The sequence below is a fragment of the Hyperoodon ampullatus genome (assembly GCF_949752795.1).
Source record: "Hyperoodon ampullatus genome assembly, chromosome: 7".
Taxonomy (NCBI): Eukaryota; Metazoa; Chordata; class Mammalia; order Artiodactyla; family Ziphiidae; genus Hyperoodon; species Hyperoodon ampullatus.
In genome coordinates this window covers 47,612,733-47,631,148 of record NC_136920.1, presented here as the reverse complement: position 1 = coordinate 47,631,148, position 18,416 = coordinate 47,612,733, and the positions used below count along the sequence as shown (strand labels likewise).

At 39.1% G+C, this 18,416-nt stretch overlaps 1 protein-coding gene across 1 annotated transcript in view; it reads left to right on the top strand.

Moving 5' to 3' along the window:
- CCDC83 (coiled-coil domain containing 83) overlaps positions 1-18,416 on the top strand; it is a gene marked incomplete at both ends in the record, with an annotated part of 40,222 nt that overhangs the window by 10,886 nt on the left and 10,920 nt on the right. Inside the window, 5 exon segments of the mRNA XM_079709230.1 lie at positions 349-490; positions 493-510; positions 3,715-3,882; positions 11,958-12,049; positions 14,788-14,856. Coding sequence (XP_079565356.1) covers positions 349-490; positions 493-510; positions 3,715-3,882; positions 11,958-12,049; positions 14,788-14,856 — 489 coding nt within the window.

The following is an 18,416-nucleotide window of genomic DNA, read 5'->3' as shown; positions in this document are numbered from 1 at the left end:
AATATTGACTAAATGAACGATGTTTCCTAGAAAAGAAAGGTGTTTGTGGGAGTTGAAGAAACTGACCTCTGAAATCTAATTTTAATGTTCACCGATCCTATGATAGGGTGATAGACTGGCAGATTAATAATGCAGGTTTTAATATGTAACTTTCTCTTCAGTGATTACTGTATTGATGGGTTTAATTTTGAGTCTTCCATATTCCTTATGTTCTTTAGAGATATTATTGAATAACTTATTTCATTAAATATCTCTCATTTTGCAAACCTCAATGTGTAACTCTATTTGAGGGAAATCAATGGAAATACTTCAGCAGATGTAATTAACAACTGTTGATATTCATGACAGAATAAACGCTTAAAGGATGAACAGATTTGGCACATAAGGAACCTACTAAAGGAACTGAGTGAGGAGAAGTCAGAGGGATTAGCAGTTGTAACAAGAGAGGAAGTTGAAAAAGCAATGAAGGAAAAATGGAAGTTTGTAAGAGACCAGAACAAAACTTGAAAGGTGATTTAGAAACTTAGAAAATTATCATAAAGCTGTATCAAGTTATTTCTTGAATGTATTAATGCTTTTGTCTCCTAATATGTTCAAAAGGCTGTGAACACATTTCAAATGACATCATCACCACAACCACAAACACATATACGTAAGTGGACGAGAGAGGGAAATAAAGTGGGCAGAGATACTGAAGCCAAGCGAGGAGGAGGAGTAAGGTCAGTGATCAAAAACAAAGACAGGGCTTCCCTGGTGGCGCAGTGGTTGAGAGTCCGCCTGCCGATGCAGGGGACACGGGTTCGTGCCCCGGACCGGGAGGATCCCACATGCCGCGGAGCAGCTGGGCCTGTGAGCCATGGCCGCTGGGCCTGTGCGTCTGGAGCCTGTGCTCCGCAACGAGAGAGGGCACAGCAGTGAGAGGTCCGCGTACCGCAAAAAAAAAAAAAAAAAAAAAAAAAAAAAAAAATCCTAGCCCTTCATCATAAACATGCTGCTCAGATTTCTAAAACTTTTGCCAGAACCTCTATAAATACCATCTCAGCTAGGAAGCTGGAAAACAAGGGAGAGACTTGAGTGCTCTCAGGAAGCAGTATTAGAATCTGAGAGGCAAAAAAAGGGACTAGATTTTCTTGAGTTTCCCCAAGCATTTTAGAGAGCCTCCTTACCCAAGCGCTTGGCACAGAGCAGGCATTCCATTTGTAGATATTTGTTATTTTGAAAGAAATAGTTACCAACACCAAAGGTCAATCAGCACATTTCATTTTTAGGGGGTCTCTAAAACTTTCCCATAAGCATCCTCCTGCCAAGTCCCTGTGTGGGCAACAGCGATGTCATGAGGTGGTAGATGTATTTTCTGGTCCAGCTCCTGTCTAGGAGAGTTCTGCTTATGTTTGGAAGGAATGCTTTAAGAAGTCACACCCTTGAGATGGGTGTGAGACCAAAGCAGATACTTAGATGTGCTCACTAAACTGCCTTCAGTGGGAATGGGCCCGGTTAGTTAAGGTGTGCCTGTCTGTGGTTTGGGCTGAGTGCTGGGGTATGTGTGTCCTACAGGACTGGGGACGTGCTGGGTGACTAAGAACAGGAGGGCTGGGCATGTGCAGTGGTCCAAGGAAGAAAGAAGCCCACAGATGCTGAGGAAGAGAGGGAAAGAAAGAACAGATGTGTCTACAAAGGATCCCTGAGGCAGTGACATTTAGTACCAGGTAGTCAGTCACTTTCAACTCAATTTGGTCCGTGGAGCAGCAGCTGGAGCTTCACCTGGCAGCTTGTGATAGTACAGAACCTCAGGCCCCCATCCGGACCTGCTGAATCAGAATCTGCATTTGGACGGGAGCCTAGGGGAGTCCTGTGCACAGTAAAGTTTAAGAGGTGCTGACAAAACTCCCTTCTTCCAATGTTTAGTTAGGACTCTTTCAGTTGCAAGGATAAAACTCTAATCCAAACTAGTCCAAGCATAAAGAAGATGTTAATTTTTTCATGTAACCAAACAGAAAAGGCAGGGTGCTACTGACGTGGACCCAGAGCCTCACATGCTGTCAGATCTCAGCAGTTTTTTTGTTAATTTCCCTCTTGCCCCCCTCTCTCCCCCTGCATCACCCTCCCTCTTTTTTCCCACCTCCTCCCCCTCCACCCGCTGCTCCTCTTATGCGTCTTCTCTCTCTGCCTTCCCCCTGAAAGTTGGCTCCTTTTTCTGAGAATGTTCTCCCCGTGAGGCTGGAATTCTGACCAGAGACACCTCTGAACTTACATCCTTATAACCTCAAAGTGGAGACAAAAGAGACATGTTTTCCACCAGTGAAAATATTTCTAGGGGAGGACTCCGAGCATTTGCCCAGCTTGGGGCACCTGCTCAGCACTGGACCAATCCCTAAAGCCAGGAGAAGGGGCGACTGTAATCGGTCTACTTATATGACAAGGGATAGGAGGCATGCGTTACTAGAAGGGAAGGGAGAGAGGGGTTCTGGGAAAGTAGAGCAACAGCCACTACACCCCCCTCTCTTTCAAAAGCTTCAGTGACATCAATCAACCCTCCCCACAAAGACTGAACATGGTGCAGGGCTGAGACAGCAACAGTCTGCCCGCATCGGAGGACAGCTGATCACTGGGGTGCAGTGTTCTTAACTGTTTAATGATAACAACAAGTACCATTTGTTAAGGGAGTTTAAAATATATTATCTTATATTCTTAATATATTAAGTATATGTTAAAATATATGTATTAAAAATATATTATCATGTCTTGGAAAAAGACACATCTGGAGTCCTTCTGGACCTTTGGACTGAAGAACACCTCTCTGGCCTGAATGGAATGCTTCAGTCATAAACATCGATTGAGCACCAACTAATTGCCAGACTCTGTGCTAAGGTGCCAGGTTGACAGAGATGAATAAGATGTGGTCTTGCCCTCAGGGGCTCTCAAACAAGATGGTGCATGGTAGCAAGCCAAACTGCCATTCAGTTCATTGGACCTGGCTTTTTGTAATGCTGCCTTTTCCAGAATATTCAGCAGCATGATACTCAGCCTAAAGACTGAGTAGAATATCATGTGTAGGAAGTACACTAGGGCAAGCTGAACGTTTATATGATTGAGAGGGCTCCATATTTGTACACACGTAACTGGGGAACTTATCTTTCACTCTGAAGTCTCACTGTGTGGGATTAGGGAAAGGCAGGTTATTATGACTATCATATGCTATCATTTCACACAAGGGAAGCTCAAACAATTGAACTTTAAATGATGGAATCAAACAACTTACCTACAAAAATGGTCGCCAAGTACTGTGGCAGGATGTTAAGTTGAAATCACTTTGCCCAGACACATAATGACCAGAAAAATGACAATTTACTAATAAAAAGTATATGCGACATAATATATTGTACAAAACAGGACACTTATCAAGCTATCACAGGCATAATTTAAGCTTGTGGGTCCCTAGGCATATAGGCTGATTTCATGTTACAGCTCTCAATCACAGCCCCAAACCACACAACTACTTTATAATTAGAAGTTTAATTTTACTTAGATTTTGAATCATGAGGGATAGATAAACAATAGTTAGAATAGTTTAGATTTCCCTAAATTATAGATATAAAATAGTATTTATGAGTTGATATTTTCATATCAGGCCTTAACTTCACAAAAACAGATTGCAACATATAATGGTTGCAAGGACAATAGAAATGACGGAAAGTCTCGATTTTCTTTCAACAGATATGCGCATCCAAATAAATAACGCTGAGAAACTATTTCTTGAGAAACTCAGTGAGAAAGGATATTGGGAGGAGTACAAGAATGTAGGGAGTGAACAACATGCTAAACTCATTACCTCCTTACAGAATGACATCAACAGAGTTAAAGAGACTGCTGAGAAAATGTCAGGTCAGTTGCAAGAAAGCTGGTTCAGATTCAATAAAAAAATCTTTCAGAGGCAGACGTTTGGTGGAAGAAAGAAACGGGTACCCCCTGAATCATCCGTTACTCTCAGCTGTCAGCACAAGCACTATGCGTCTAAGGATTAGGTGAAGGGAGGAAGTAAAGAAACTATCCCAGGACCACCTATGGAACTGAGAAGGGGAAATAAAGGGATGGGAGTGTGTGCCTCTGTGTGTGTAGAAACCCTGCAACTGACCTTGAGAAAGAAGCTTCATTCAGTGGGTGGGTGTCTACCTGCGCTCACACCTGGGTCTGGGCCAATTCCACCAAGGTGGGAGGGTCCTGGGAAGGGGTTATATTAGAGAAGGAATTCACCTGAGGCAAGCTGAGGCAACCCACCCAGGCTGGACAACAAGAATCGTTATAGAAAAATGGCCAAGTAAATGCTAAGTTGCAGTCGGGGGAAAAAAACTGGAGAACAAACATGAGACAGGAAGTGAAGAGGGTATGGAGCAGGGCGGCCTCGGGCATAATGAATCTTACCTGGATCAGAGCTGGGAACCATGAAGCCGGCCAGCTGTCTGTCACTGAGGCATAGTGGCTTAAAAGAACACCAGACACTCAGAGACAAGAAAGTCCTAGGGTAGAACAAACAGGAGAAATCTGTCCTGAAAGAACACTGTGGGTGGATGGCAGTTCTGAGCCCAGCTGGTAATGGTACCCTGTTTTGTGGAAGGAGCGTTCATTCGGGGTCGTTCCCACTATCCCCTCTGAGGCTCTGTCCAGTCAGGCTGCTTCTAGACCAATTTTTATGTAAGTTTCTCAGCTCAGGGCCTCTGTACCACAGTGGTAGTGTAAATTTGGCCCCAAATCAGTTACAATTTTTCAAAAGGTTCTCCTCCCCAAAAGAAGAAAGTAAGAGTGACACCCTCCTACCCCTGTCAATCCCCCAGCCACTGAGATCCTTTCTCTAGACAAAAACACTATTACCAGTTCCTTATGTAACCTTTCAGAAAGAGTCCATGCATGTTTCAGTATGTACATATATGTCACAAGCAGCATGCCACAGATGCAATTTTTCACTTGCTCTTTCAGGTAACAATATGGACATCCTTATAGATGAGTACATATTAATACTTCCTCATCCTCCCAATGGCTACTTTGTTTTGTTGTACCATAAGTTTTTAAAGTCCCCTACTCATAAGCATTTAGGTTGTTTCCCATCTTTTACTATTACAAATAATACTGCAGTGACTATCCTTACACAATCTCATTTTACTACGATGAATACCCTTGCATGTATGTAATTCCATTTATGTGTATCTCTAAAGGGAAATGGCTGGCCCAAACAGCCTATTCATTTTTACACTGATAGGCATGGCCCTACACAGAGGTTGTACCAAGTGTACTCCGGCTGGTGGTGGTGAGGATGTCTGTTTTCCCACTTCTTCAACAACAGGGGATGTGATCGACCTCTTTGTTCTTTGCCAGTCTTATAGGTAGAAAATGGTATCTCACTGTAGCTTTAATTTCCATTTCTCTTACTATAAGCAACAGTGAATATCTTTTTATAAGTTCAAGAACCATATGAATTTCCTTTCTGTTCACATCTTTGCCCATTTTTCTATCGTGCTGTGGAGCTCTTTACATTTCAAGGAAGTTGGCTCTTTAGCTGTGATATAAGATGCAAATATTTTTCCCATTTGTCATTAGTCTTTTGTTTATGCAGTGTTTGTATGAGGAAATTTTATAGTGCCCGATTTATCACTTTGATTTTATGATTTCTGGTATTACAAATATATTCTCTAATATTTTCTTCTAGAATTTTTTATGGCTTCATTTTTATATTTAATCTCTGACTTTTTTGTGTGAGATAGGAAACCAACCTTATTTTTTGCCAGATGGCTTTCCAGTTGTCCCAACATCACCTATTAAATAAGCCATTTTTACCCTATGATCCAAAATGCTAACTTTATCATACTTTCATTTCCCATGTGTGTTTGGATCTCTTTCTGTCTTTTCTATTCTGTTCCATGGATCTATGTATTTGTGCAACAATACCACACTTTAAAACTTGTTACTGTTCTAGTATGTTTAAAATTTTTAAAATAATTTTTCCAGCATTCCTTTATTTTATGGTTTTTAAGTAGGAAGAGTGATCTTCTCATATAAACTTAACCCGTTATCCTGATTAGAAATTTGGATGATTTCTTTGAGCTGAAAATTTCATGCTATTGTATCCAACTTTGCGGTGGGGGTAATAACATTTATATGCTGCTGGTTGAGCCTTGGCATATAGCCAGTTTTAAGTGTCATGGGATAATGGCTGTTATGGGCTTATCTTATTTGCCATTAGTTTTAGGCACTTCTCCTAACCATGCAGCAGCAATTCTGGCTGGGGATGATTAAAGCACCTTGGGGGCCACTAACTGGGCACAATGAATATGAGTAGAACTCCTAAATTAATTTATCTGAAGTCTTACTACCACCATCTCTTCTTTTCCTCTCACCTCTCTCCTTCTTCCATGACTTTTCTAGAATTCTCCTCCCACACCCATGATCATGGAGTTTGTGTTAGCTAGACTGCTTTAATTGCAAGGAACAAGTACTTTAGTAGAAAGGGGCTTTATTGTAAGTGAAACATGATATTAAAATGAAACTTTTTTAGTCTCAGTTTAAACCTGGTTGTCTATATAATGGATACCACATTTCAAAGTAAAGTGAGATATCGCCAGGCAGACTGCCAATATGATGAGGCAGAAAACTGGTTTCACACCTTCAACCACTGAATTCCAGTCTATAAAAGAAGTTGAGGAAGCCATGAAAAGACTGTTGGAAATAAGGAGACAGTTTTTGGAAAGAGCTCTTGGTGTGCTGTAAGTTGTACACAGTCCCCCAAAGGGGCAGGTGAAGGGTAATTCCTCCTTCATCTCAAATCAAGTCGGAAGGTCTTTAAAGGAAATTCTTCAGATTGTTCAACATGTGTTCCCTGCAGTTTGGGGTGGGGGGCGGACATTGAGATCTAGTTTATGACTCATCCCTGAAAAAAATCTATGGGATAAGTGGCTGACTAGGAAACTGTTCTAACATCAGAGCAAAGAAGAGGTAGGCAGCTGCTGCCCTGGGCTGGGCCTGTGTCTTAGTCCATTCAGGCCTCTATAACAAAGTACCGTAGACTGGGTGTCTTACAAATGGCAGAAATTTATTTCTCACAGTTCTGGAGGCTGGGAAGTCAAGATCAAGTCACTGACAGATTAGGTGCCCAGTGAGAGCTTGCTTCCTGGTTCATCGATGCCTTCTTTTTGCTGTATCCTCACGTAGTGAAAGGGCGAGGCAACTCTCTGGGGTCTCTATCATAAGGGGACTAATTCCATGCATGAGGGTTCCATCCTCCTGACCTAATGACCACCCAAATACCAGTACATTGGGGATTAGGATTCAACCTAAGAATCTGGGGTGGGCGTGGGTGGGGGGTCACAGACTTTCAGCCTGTAGCAGCCTGCACTTCCAGAGTTTGTTGTGGCAAAGCGAGAAGGAGTGTTTCCTGTGGACCAGTTGTGAAAGAGAGCTGGTACGCAGTCCTGTTAAATCTTGCCTGAGGGCTGATGAGAGGGGCCATGGTGCCCCCAAAGAGAAAGAGAAGCCTGTCTATGTGGGAGGAAGGAGGAAACTGAGCCCAGAGGTCAAAGGAAGAGTCATTAGCCAACCTCCAAGGGCAGTATTTCCCCTGTATCAAGGGCATGCAGGTGAAATACAACTAGCAATGGGGGAGGCAGTCCTCCGGAGAACCTACAAAAACCACCCCCAAGAGAGGAGAATCAATCTTAAATGCTAACTAGACCCAGAAAATGGGACATCAGCTTGAGATAGTATCAGTCAAGTGAGTGCTTTCCTGTCCCTTTCCAGGCTCCCCTTCAGCCCCGAGGGAGAAGGCATAGAAGTTCAAGTCAGAGGAAATGGTAGTAGGTTTAAGCTAGGAAGGGAACAGCCATAACTTTAAATGAAGCTTAACATTTCGATTATTATAAAGACTAGACATATTAATTTCTGATTGGAAGATATTTTGTTATCACAAAGGAACCAGAAAAGTCATAGGATTGCCATGTATCTTACTGAGAGCTACTAGCCTCACAGTATGAATTTTAAAGGCAAGAGAGAAAAATAAGGTTTCTTGATGTCCCATGATCATGTTCGTTGGATGTAACACTTGTACTGAAGAATGGGAGGACTGAAGATGGAAACAGAAGGCCATCAGATCAGTGGTGGCTCTAGGGATGCTCCTCCCTACATTTGTCACTCATGGTCTGTGACTGTCCCTCTTGTGCCACCTCTGCTTTGCTCTTTGTGCCTGTCCCCATTCTCTTCTTGCTTCCCACAGACCAATTCTTGCAGTATTCTCCAACCCAGGTTCTGAAAAGAGCCAGTGTGATCACCTACCTAGTCAAAGGTGACAAAAGACCTTCGTCCATGCCTCCTCATGGGTCATCAGTTGGCCCCAGCACAAACCATTCTTTGGTCAGCTGTCCAACCTATCTTATTCAGTAGCCACCCTGAGCCCTGGGGGCATGGGGAGGAAGAACCTGGAGCTGCTTCCCTGAACTTCAGCTAGAAGGAGATGTCGGGATATTGGGTGTAGAAAACACAGTCACTGATATAACCAGGACAAGGCTCTTTCTCTCTCAATAAAAGGAAAGGGAACCTTAGATTAGGCCCAGGAACAGAGAAAGTATGGGGTTATTACAAATCATCAGATATTAGAGTCACAGAGAGTTTTAAATTTTGTCCTTGACCAGGTGCATGGGACAGGGATCCTGAAAATTTTCTTTGTACACTAACAGTGAGTTAAAAGACTTGGGTTCAAGTCCACCTCTTTGAATGCTAGTTTCCTCACCTGTAAAATGAGAGTACCTCAGAGATCTCTAGAGAACTCACAGTCCCAGCACCTGCTTTTCCATACCTTATCTCATCCGACTCTTACAAGTTCCTTTGAGTTGGATACCACTGTGCCCAGTTTAAAGATGAGGAAACAGAGGCCTGGAGAAGTTAATTGCTCTAACTAAACTCACAGATTTAGTAAGCAGTGGAAATGGGATTTGAACACAGGTGGGTGTCAGACCCAAACCGTTGTGCTTCAAATAGTCCTCCCAGCTCTGTGATGCAGTGAGGTAGGGAGGGCTCTCTAACATGCACTCTGCCTGAAGAAACTGCTTCGTGGCCAGTGTTGCCACCTGCCCTTGCTTGGTTTTCTCCAGAGGGGGCTCAAAGGAAGCCACTGGCACAGTGAAGCTGTGTGACACCGGGAAGTGTGTGAAGAGTGAACAGACTCTAAAAAGCCATGGAGCAGAGCCAAAGCAAAGCCACACACAACAAGGAAAAGAAAACAATGCAAAGCAAGCTTCAGCCTCTGAGAAGTGTGGTCAGCTTCTGAGAAGTGACCATATTAGACCGGGCATCTGAGCAGCCAGGAGTCTAAAGGCACATAGTCATAACCTCCCAAGCTCCCATTTGCAGTGTTCCAAACTTTTCTGGGAAGGAGACTTTTACATACTCCCAGTTTCTATGGCCGTATTCACAAATGCGTGGTTAATAGTTGCTACCTGAAGCATCATCTGAATTTCAAAGGATAACAGGGATATTTTCACATCCTCCCTTGTGCTAGCTACTCTGCTTTTAAGAAGAAAAACAGTCCATACAGTCGTATATGGAATTTGGAACAGAGTTGGATGTTATTATCGCTTTTTCAGTATTAACATGAGGGAGAGCTACAACTTTACCCAGAGCATATTTGGTAATCTATTTTTTATGATTTATAGCAAATAATTAATATATAATGTTATCAAGCTCCAGTTTTTATGTTTTCTTTCAGATGCTAAGAATGTAAAATCCATTATAGCTCAACTCCTGATGCATTGCAACTTTTAGATTGATTGTTGTATTTTGTGTGGTAGAAATTTTAAATAAATATCTAGCATTAGTCTAGTGGACTAGATCCTGAACTGAAAAAAAAAAAATCCATCAGAAATGAGATTGGAATGATTAAAACATTCAAGCAATTACTTTGAATGAGATTAAGAAAAATACAGGTTTTATATATATAGATAGATAGATAGATAGATACACACACACCTACATATACATACACATATACATATATATACATATCCACATATATATACATATATATGTGTAGGTTGGAATCATGAAGATGTCCATTTTCTTATTCTCCAGATGTCAAGTTAGACTAGACCCAAAACCCAATGAACTCTTGTTTATAAACCTCAGCCACTCTTGTTCCAGCTCTGTTAGAGGTAGAAACTGATGGTTCCCAGCCCCCTTTCTGGACACTCCACAGCCTGGGAGAGCTCGCCCCTTCCCTCCTTCGACTCTCCCTTTCCCTCACCAAAGTTGCCATTGTTTGCTTCTTCTATCCTGGCGCTGAAGGCTCAGATCACTGCCCGCCAAAGACTTGCAGTTGGCCAAAGTTCATTTTCTTCAAAATATTTTTCAGTTGTGTTCCAGGGACTGTGGTAATAGAAAGATATGGAAGAGAAGTTTTTACACTCTGCTCAGAGTTTTCCTTGAATAGGGGAAGCAGTTATGCCAGTACAAAATACAAGGAGGGCTGAATAACTCCTGCCTAGCTCCCTGCCCTGCTTTCCAGAGCCTTAGATTGGCTCTAAACTATGGAAAGATCAGACCTACAGATCTTCTTCCCTGTAGCCTAAGATCCTCGAGAGTTCTTAGAGTTGGCTTTGGTTGACTTGGTCTGTGAAGAAATTCTTCCCTTTGAAACAATGTCCTAAATGGCAGCTATGTTCCACAACACTCTCAGTACAATACTATTGTTTCATTATAGAATAAGTTAAATGGGTCTCTGTGGACCAGTCCAGAAATCTAGCAACAGTAATTGTCAACATCGTTTGTATGGGAAGATACTTTCTGACTTCCAAGTAATTATGCTTCAAATGTTATAAATAAAACACATCTAATGGGGACACATAACATAGATGTTATCATAAAGCACAACTAACTTTGGCGATTCTTAGATTTGGAGGGTACACTGCCCTCCTGTTGCACACTGCTGACTACCTCACTGTATTCAGTCTTTGCTCAGATGTTACCGCCTCAAAAAAGCTTTCTCTGATCACCCTATCTAAAACAGAAAATTTTAGTTTTTCTTCATCACACACCTCACCACCTGAAATATTATTCATTTGCTTCCCCATTAGGATGTACATGTCATAAGGGCAGGGGTTTTGTCTCTTATTTGCCAATATACTCAGCACCTTAAATAGTGTCATGCACATCAAAAGAACTTGATGATGATTTGTTGAATAAAAGCATGAACAAACTGGACTCATTTATTCAGCTTTATTTCTCTCCACTCTCTAAAGCAGCCTTCATGTCACTACATCTTGCTTCCCTTAAACAGGAGTGTTGATTATATGATCTCTCAGCATCTTTCAAGGCCCCCAATTTTACAATCCTTTGCTCTCTCAATTCTGACATTTATGATGTAAGAAAATCTGGAGAGGATAGAGAATCCTGCGCTTCTTCATCTCAGTTCTCCCTTCTTGCTCTGAATCCAACTCAGAACAGGTCTACTGACTTTCACAGCCCCTCTCCTACTCTCTCTCCTTATTCTGTCTTTCCTGCCCCAGGAAACGCATGCCAAGAATATTGGAAAATTAGTTAGAAGGAGTTAGATGTACAGGATGCCACTCAAGTGTGTAATCAAATCTCTTCATATTTATGTGGTAGAATCAGAAGTTGTGTGATATGAAAGGTAGACGGCTGCATAGGTACTAAAGTGTTAGAAATTCTCCCTTTGGAGAGACAATCCTTTAAAACTATGACTATTCATGAGAGAGATATCATCATAAATGAATTCACATTAAGGTGTTAGTAAATTATTGGAGCATTTCTTCTAATTGGAGGTACTAGATGCTTCAGTAAGAATGTACCTTGAAAATTCAGAAAAGAAAAAGTACATAGAAAGGAGAGGTGGGGATCATGGAAAATAAAATTTATAGCTTCATAGTTTACCTAGGATCTTAAGGTTTCTAATTTTCTTTTTAAAGAATGGTATAAAATCACCCTGGAAGATGATAGAAAGAGAATAATCAGAGAAACTTTGTTGCAACTGAACCAAAAGAAGGAATGGGCCACAGAGGTATATCTCAATTTTCTTTCTTTCTTTTTTCTGATAGTAGATTTTTATTTTTCTCACACAGAATTTCAAAATTTTAACTGAAATGTAGTTGATGTATAATTCTTCTCACACAGAATTTCAAAATTTTAACTGAAATGTTAGTTTCAGGTATACTACCTAGGGATTTGACATTTGCATATGTTATGAAATGATCATCATGATAAGTTTCATAACCATCTGTCTCCATACAAAGTTATTATTGACCATATTCCTTATGCTGTACATTACATCCCATGGCTTATTTATTTTATAATTGGAGGTTTGTACCTCTTAGTCCCCTTCACCTATTTCACCCATCCCAAGCCCTCTCCTGTCTGTATTTCAATTTCCTTAAAAAACAAAGCTCCCCCCACCCATTTCTTTCTCATGGTGTATTATAACGGTCAGAAACTTGTGTTTTGAAATTAGGCAGTTTAGTTTAAATCACAGTTCTACCACTTACTGGGTGTATAAACTGAATTTATACTTTTCTGGGCTTCGGTCTCCTAATCTATAAAAAGGGGACAATAATAATATTTACCTTTAACAAATAGTATGAGGATTGATAGTGCCTCATAAGAGCAAGAGCTCAGTAAATTAATATTCAGGTATTTTTAAGTATAATAATAATGGCTACAACAAATTATTAAATTAGATTTTGGATGAATTATAGGATGAAATATAATTTGTCTAAAAAGTACTTTCTTACATATGCAAACCTAAGAGAGTACACTTTACATTGCTGGGGCTTTAAAAATTGGGGATATAAAAAAATGTTTGAGATGTAATTTCCAATTCATGTTTTCTAATCTTTGTTTTGCCCCTAATGCCTGACTTTCTTTCCTTTTCACTGCCCTTCCCCTGTCTCCAGACTATCTCCTAAATCAGTGAGGTCCCTGCTGGGATTGTCTCTTTATCTGGAACATCCTTTCTTCAGTCATAAACATCTGGTCTTTTCTTCACTGAATTTCAGTTGCTCTTGTTTGTTGCTTCCCTGTTGGTTCAATTGTTCTTTCAGTGTTACTATTCTACTGCATGATTTTACTGATTAACACAAATACAGAGGATGTGGAGAACTGACCAATGGTTTTGTCTGCCCATGCAATTCAGCCCCTTTGTTACTGAATATGGTTAAATGGTGAAATCAACAATCAAGTAATCTGATCATAGTTAAGATTATTAAAAATGCATATGTAGATCAAATATGCTCTCAGTATGTACATTCAACATATAATGAAGACTGTTCCCAATACTGTTCCTAACATTTTACTTTAAAGTCTCTCAACAATCCTGTTAAGGGGAAGACTTACTAATAAAAAGACAGAGGCACAGAGAAACTTTGTAACTTGCCCAGAACATGTATCAGAATAGAGAGTTAAGATAGCTTCTTCAGATCATTACTCTTAATCATTACATTGTACATTTTCTTTTCCCCACATACTGCCAAACACCCACACACGTGAACGAATTTTCCTCATTTTCTCCGGCCATCTTATGTGTTAACTTCTAAAATCTACTACTTTTGTGCAACCTTGGCTGCTTATTGGAGTCACCTGAGAAATTTGTTTAACCCAGGCGGGTCCTGGGTACCACCCACAGAGATGCTCATGTATTGGCCTGGGATGTTGCCTGGGCTTTTGGATTTTTCAAAATATTCAGGAGATTCTAATGTGTAGCCAAAGCTGAAAACACTATTGTTAGTGAATTAAGCCATTAGTCAACTAAATTCAATTATGAGTGACTTCCTACTTTTGTTCAAAGAAAATTCTATGTTCAAATAAACTTTAGACTTATCAGTTGGAGCTGAAGTATAAAAATTCCTGGTTCCTAGGAAATGGAGTTTCACTCTTAGGTCAATTACCATGATTTAAAGAAAAGAAATGTATTGCACATCTTCCTACTTTAAAGACTTACACAAATTTACCCTTAACATAGTTTTAAATTATTTCAATCCATGTTTATGAACCAGAATATTTTTCTTAATTTTTCTTCTTGTGGTTATGTCCTTCAGTTCCTGCGTTTGTAGCACGGTATCCATATAAAAGTACCTCACATATAACTAGAATCTGTCATCCGTTATAAAGTTCCTTTGGGTGAAACTGTAAATATCCTAGTAACTGAATATGAATTTACATCTTAAGATTCTACTGATAAAATAAGGATTTTCCTGTTTGCTTTGTCTAAAATGCCTTTCTCCAGGAGACTATCTAGCTACAGCCTGCTACCCTGAAACTATTGGCTATGAGGTTTGTAAGTATGTATATTGTTATTATTGACATGAAGAAATCTTTCAAATCAAAAAGGTAGTTATATAATCTATTCCTGCCTTTGCTATATGTTGAATTATGTCTGTGACCATAAACTTGAAGGAAGTTTGATCACTGCAGTTTAACCATCTTAATTGTGAAGCAGATCAATTAATGACTGATTTCACCACAGCAGTCAGATTCAGTCACAATAGAGGCCAAATTGAATGGACAACCATTGTCCAGTTCTCTCAATCACCTGTGTTAGGCAATGTAAATCAGTAAAAACAATACAATAGGATAATAAAGACAGAACAACTGCACCAAAAGTTTTTAGGTATATTTCCAAAGTAATTGCAAAACATAATTTTAAATGATCAGATAAGTTGATTGTGTATCCCCATTGCTAAAACTCTTAAATGCTATGTGGCAGCTCTTCTTTAATACGGAATTTTTTTTTTTTTTTTTTTTTAGAATGCTATAAGGTTCATTGACAAGGGCAGCTATCGAGAGATCTGGGAGAATGACTGGCTCAAAAAAGAGGTAAGTGGAATTTTTAGAAACAAAAACAATTTCTTCTTTCTCATTTTTTTGAGCTGGAAATGACTTTTATTTATGAACTTAAGTCATGGGAAAAGCATGGAACCATGACTGACTGAGGTAAAATGAAATTCAAGTGGAGTACTAATCTTATTACAAGTTGTTATTCAATGAACACCATAAATAATCTCAATAATAAACAGAAATCATTTTTGGTGTTACAATTCATACAACATACTCAAGTGTGCAAAGCTTCTTTATGTCCTAAAACTGATCTGGGCTTCCTCTGGACCCTACTTCCTCATGGGTGATGGGAGCAAGGTTTAAGGATCATTTTAACCTCATCCTCTGCTGTTTTAAATTGCCTCTTTAGGTATTCAAATTGGTAGGGAAGAGGTAAAGTTGTCGTTATATGCAGATGACATGATACTATATATAGAAAACCCTAAAGAGTCCACACAAAAACTACTAAAACTGACAAATGAATTCAGCAAAGTAGCAGGATACAAGATTAACATACAGAAACGGGTTGTATTTCTTTACACTAACAATGAAATATCAGAAAGGGAATGCAAACAAACAATCCCTTTTAAAATTGCACCAAAAAATAGAAATAAAATACTTAGGAATAAACCTCATCAAGGAGGTGAAAGACATATGCTGAGAACTACAAAACATTAATATAGGAAACTGAAGATGATTCAGAGAAATGGAAAGATACCTCATGCTCTTAGATTGGAAGAATTAATATTGTTAAAATGGCCATACCACCCAAAGCAATCTACTGACTTAATGCAATCCTTATTGAATTACCCATGACATTTTTCACAGAACCAGAAGAAATAATCCTAAAATTTATATGGAAATATAAAAGACCCAGAATTGCCAAAGCAATCCTGAGGAAAAAGAACAAAGCAGGAGGCATAACCCTCCCAGACTTCAGAAAATACTACAAATCTACAAGAAATCTAATCAAAACAGTGTGGTATTGGCACAAAAACAGACCTGTGGATCAACGGAACAGAAAAGAGAGTCCAGAAATAAACCTACACACCTGTGGACAATTAATATTCAACAAAGGAGGCAAGAATGTACAATGGGGAAAGGACAGTCTCTTCAGCAAGTGGTGTTGGGAAAGCTGGACAGCTGCATGTAAATCAATGAAGTTAGAACACACCCTCACACCATATACACACACACAAAACTTGAAATGGCTTAAAGACTTAAATATTAAGACAAGACACCATAAAACTGGAAGAGAACACAGGCAAAACATTCTCTGACATAAATCATAGCAATGTTTTCTTATGTCAGTCTCCCAAGGTACTAGAAATAAAAGCAAAACGAACAAATGAGATCTAATCAAATGTGTAAGCTTTCGCACAGCAAGGGAAACCACAAACAAAAAGAAAAGACAACCTACAGACTGGGAGAAAATATTTGCAAAAGATGTGACCAACAAGGGCTTAATTTCCAAAATATACAAACAGCTCATACAATTCAGTAACTGAATATTTCCACATAGGTGTCGCAAAGGCACTTCAAACTCAACATACCTGAAGCATAATTTATTAAATTTCTTCTTAGATATTCTTTTCCTTCATTTCTTTTTTTGCCATCTGCTCAGACACCCGAGGTAAAAATGTCACCATCAGCTTCTTTTCCATCTTCCTTGCTCCCATTTGACTGAAAAGAGTTGGTTAGTCTAGGAAACAGAAGAATTTAAAAATCAATATGCTTTCTATGATATTGACAATTATCTTGAAATTGCCTTTATAAAGTCATGGTGTGTAGGAATCCATTACTATTTCCAAAACTAATCAAGATGAATCCTCAATTTTAAAAAATAAGTATTAATTTAAAAAACTCAAGGTGAGCTCAATAGTTAAAGAATATTAGGGAGAAACTTGGTTCTTATACTTTTATTAAATATAACAGTATGATCCTAGTGATAATAATTTAACAATTCAAACCTTAAATTTTATAAGGTATCATAGATGTTAGGTTCAGAGAAAATAACTACAGAAGTTTATATTCGACTGAAAAGAAAGGCCATTTTGTGCCTTGGTCCTTCCTACTAAAGCCACAAATTACATTTTGTTTTGTTTTATTTTTTAATTCTCATAATTCAGTGGAAACAAAAGACAGAAAAAATGTCAAGTTTAACTGAATCATGAGCAAAAAGAGCTCACTAATAAAGAACAAATCATATAATTCAATATATTTAATTTCTCTTTATTTCAATATATATTCATTTTTGCTGTCATTAAATTTACTCACAAAATTAATTAAAACCAGTTTTGGTTATAAGTACTATCACAAGAATTGAAAATTGCCTGGAAATAGAACAATGTATGTCAATTAATTTCTTTGAGGAAGGCTTAGAATGAGTAACAAGGAATATTTAACAGTGGAACTCCCCCAAATATTTCTCCATTTAACTATCTTTCAACAATAACCAAAAACTTACATCTCTGGGAAGAATGAGATGTCCCATTGCGTGACTTTTATTATCTGGTTTTATTTAGCATGCTTATTAGGAAAATGAAGAAAATTCAAATTTCCAAATAACCTGGACTAACAACAAATGGAAAGCTGGAAAAACTAGGCAAAGGGATTCAAAGAGGTTAGCAATCAGAGTTTCAAACGTGAGGAGGCATAAAGCTAACTTGGATCTTGCAGGAGAAAATTTCAAGGGCATGCATTTTATTCAGGATCCTAGGTCCCTGACTTAAAATAGTTTTAACTAAATTATCTTGCCCAATTTCTTAAGTACATTTCTTGGGTATCTGGGGAGAAGCAGGGGTGGGGAAGGAAAAGAGGTCTTCTACTTCCTTCTTTATACTTTCTTACCCCAGAAACTAAAGGTATTTATATGGCTATAAAAAGGAACTAGTTTTCATTTCCCTAACATTTCAAAAGACTGGGAGGGAGATAGCAATTGATGAGAACCTTACTTAGCACTCTACAGGGGTAGGTGATGTCACAGGATATCCATAGCTTGAAAGATTGGACTTAACTCCCCAAATGGGCCCTCATTCCCAGCTTTGGCAGGAGACCAAGAATTGTGTGTGCTGCCTCCCAAGTATGCCAAACCCTTAGTCACGCATTCTATTAATTCCTTCTTTTACAACCTCTAACTATGATTTTTTTTCTCATCCTTTGACATCTGAAAATTATAAACTTTTCCTTAAGGCATTCAGGCTTGTAATCAAGCTGATCATCTCTTGAAAACATGAGATCCTAAAGCACCAACACCTAGCTCTGTAATGTAGAATTATGGACTTAAATGGTTTTGTGAAATTGTTTAAGGCTGGTAAATAATATATGCTTTTCTTTCCACCTCTAAGCCAGCAGCAATATTTGAGCCTTTTCTATGACACCGGTACTGTTTTATATTATAATTATTTGTATATTTGGTCACCAGTTTGTATACTTGTTCCCTCTTTTGGGGGAAGGAGCCACACTTTATTGGATTTTGTATCCATCTACCTCTAGGACAGAACCTTACCCATGGTAAGAATTCAAGCATTTAATAAATGACTTATGTGAAAGGGATATCC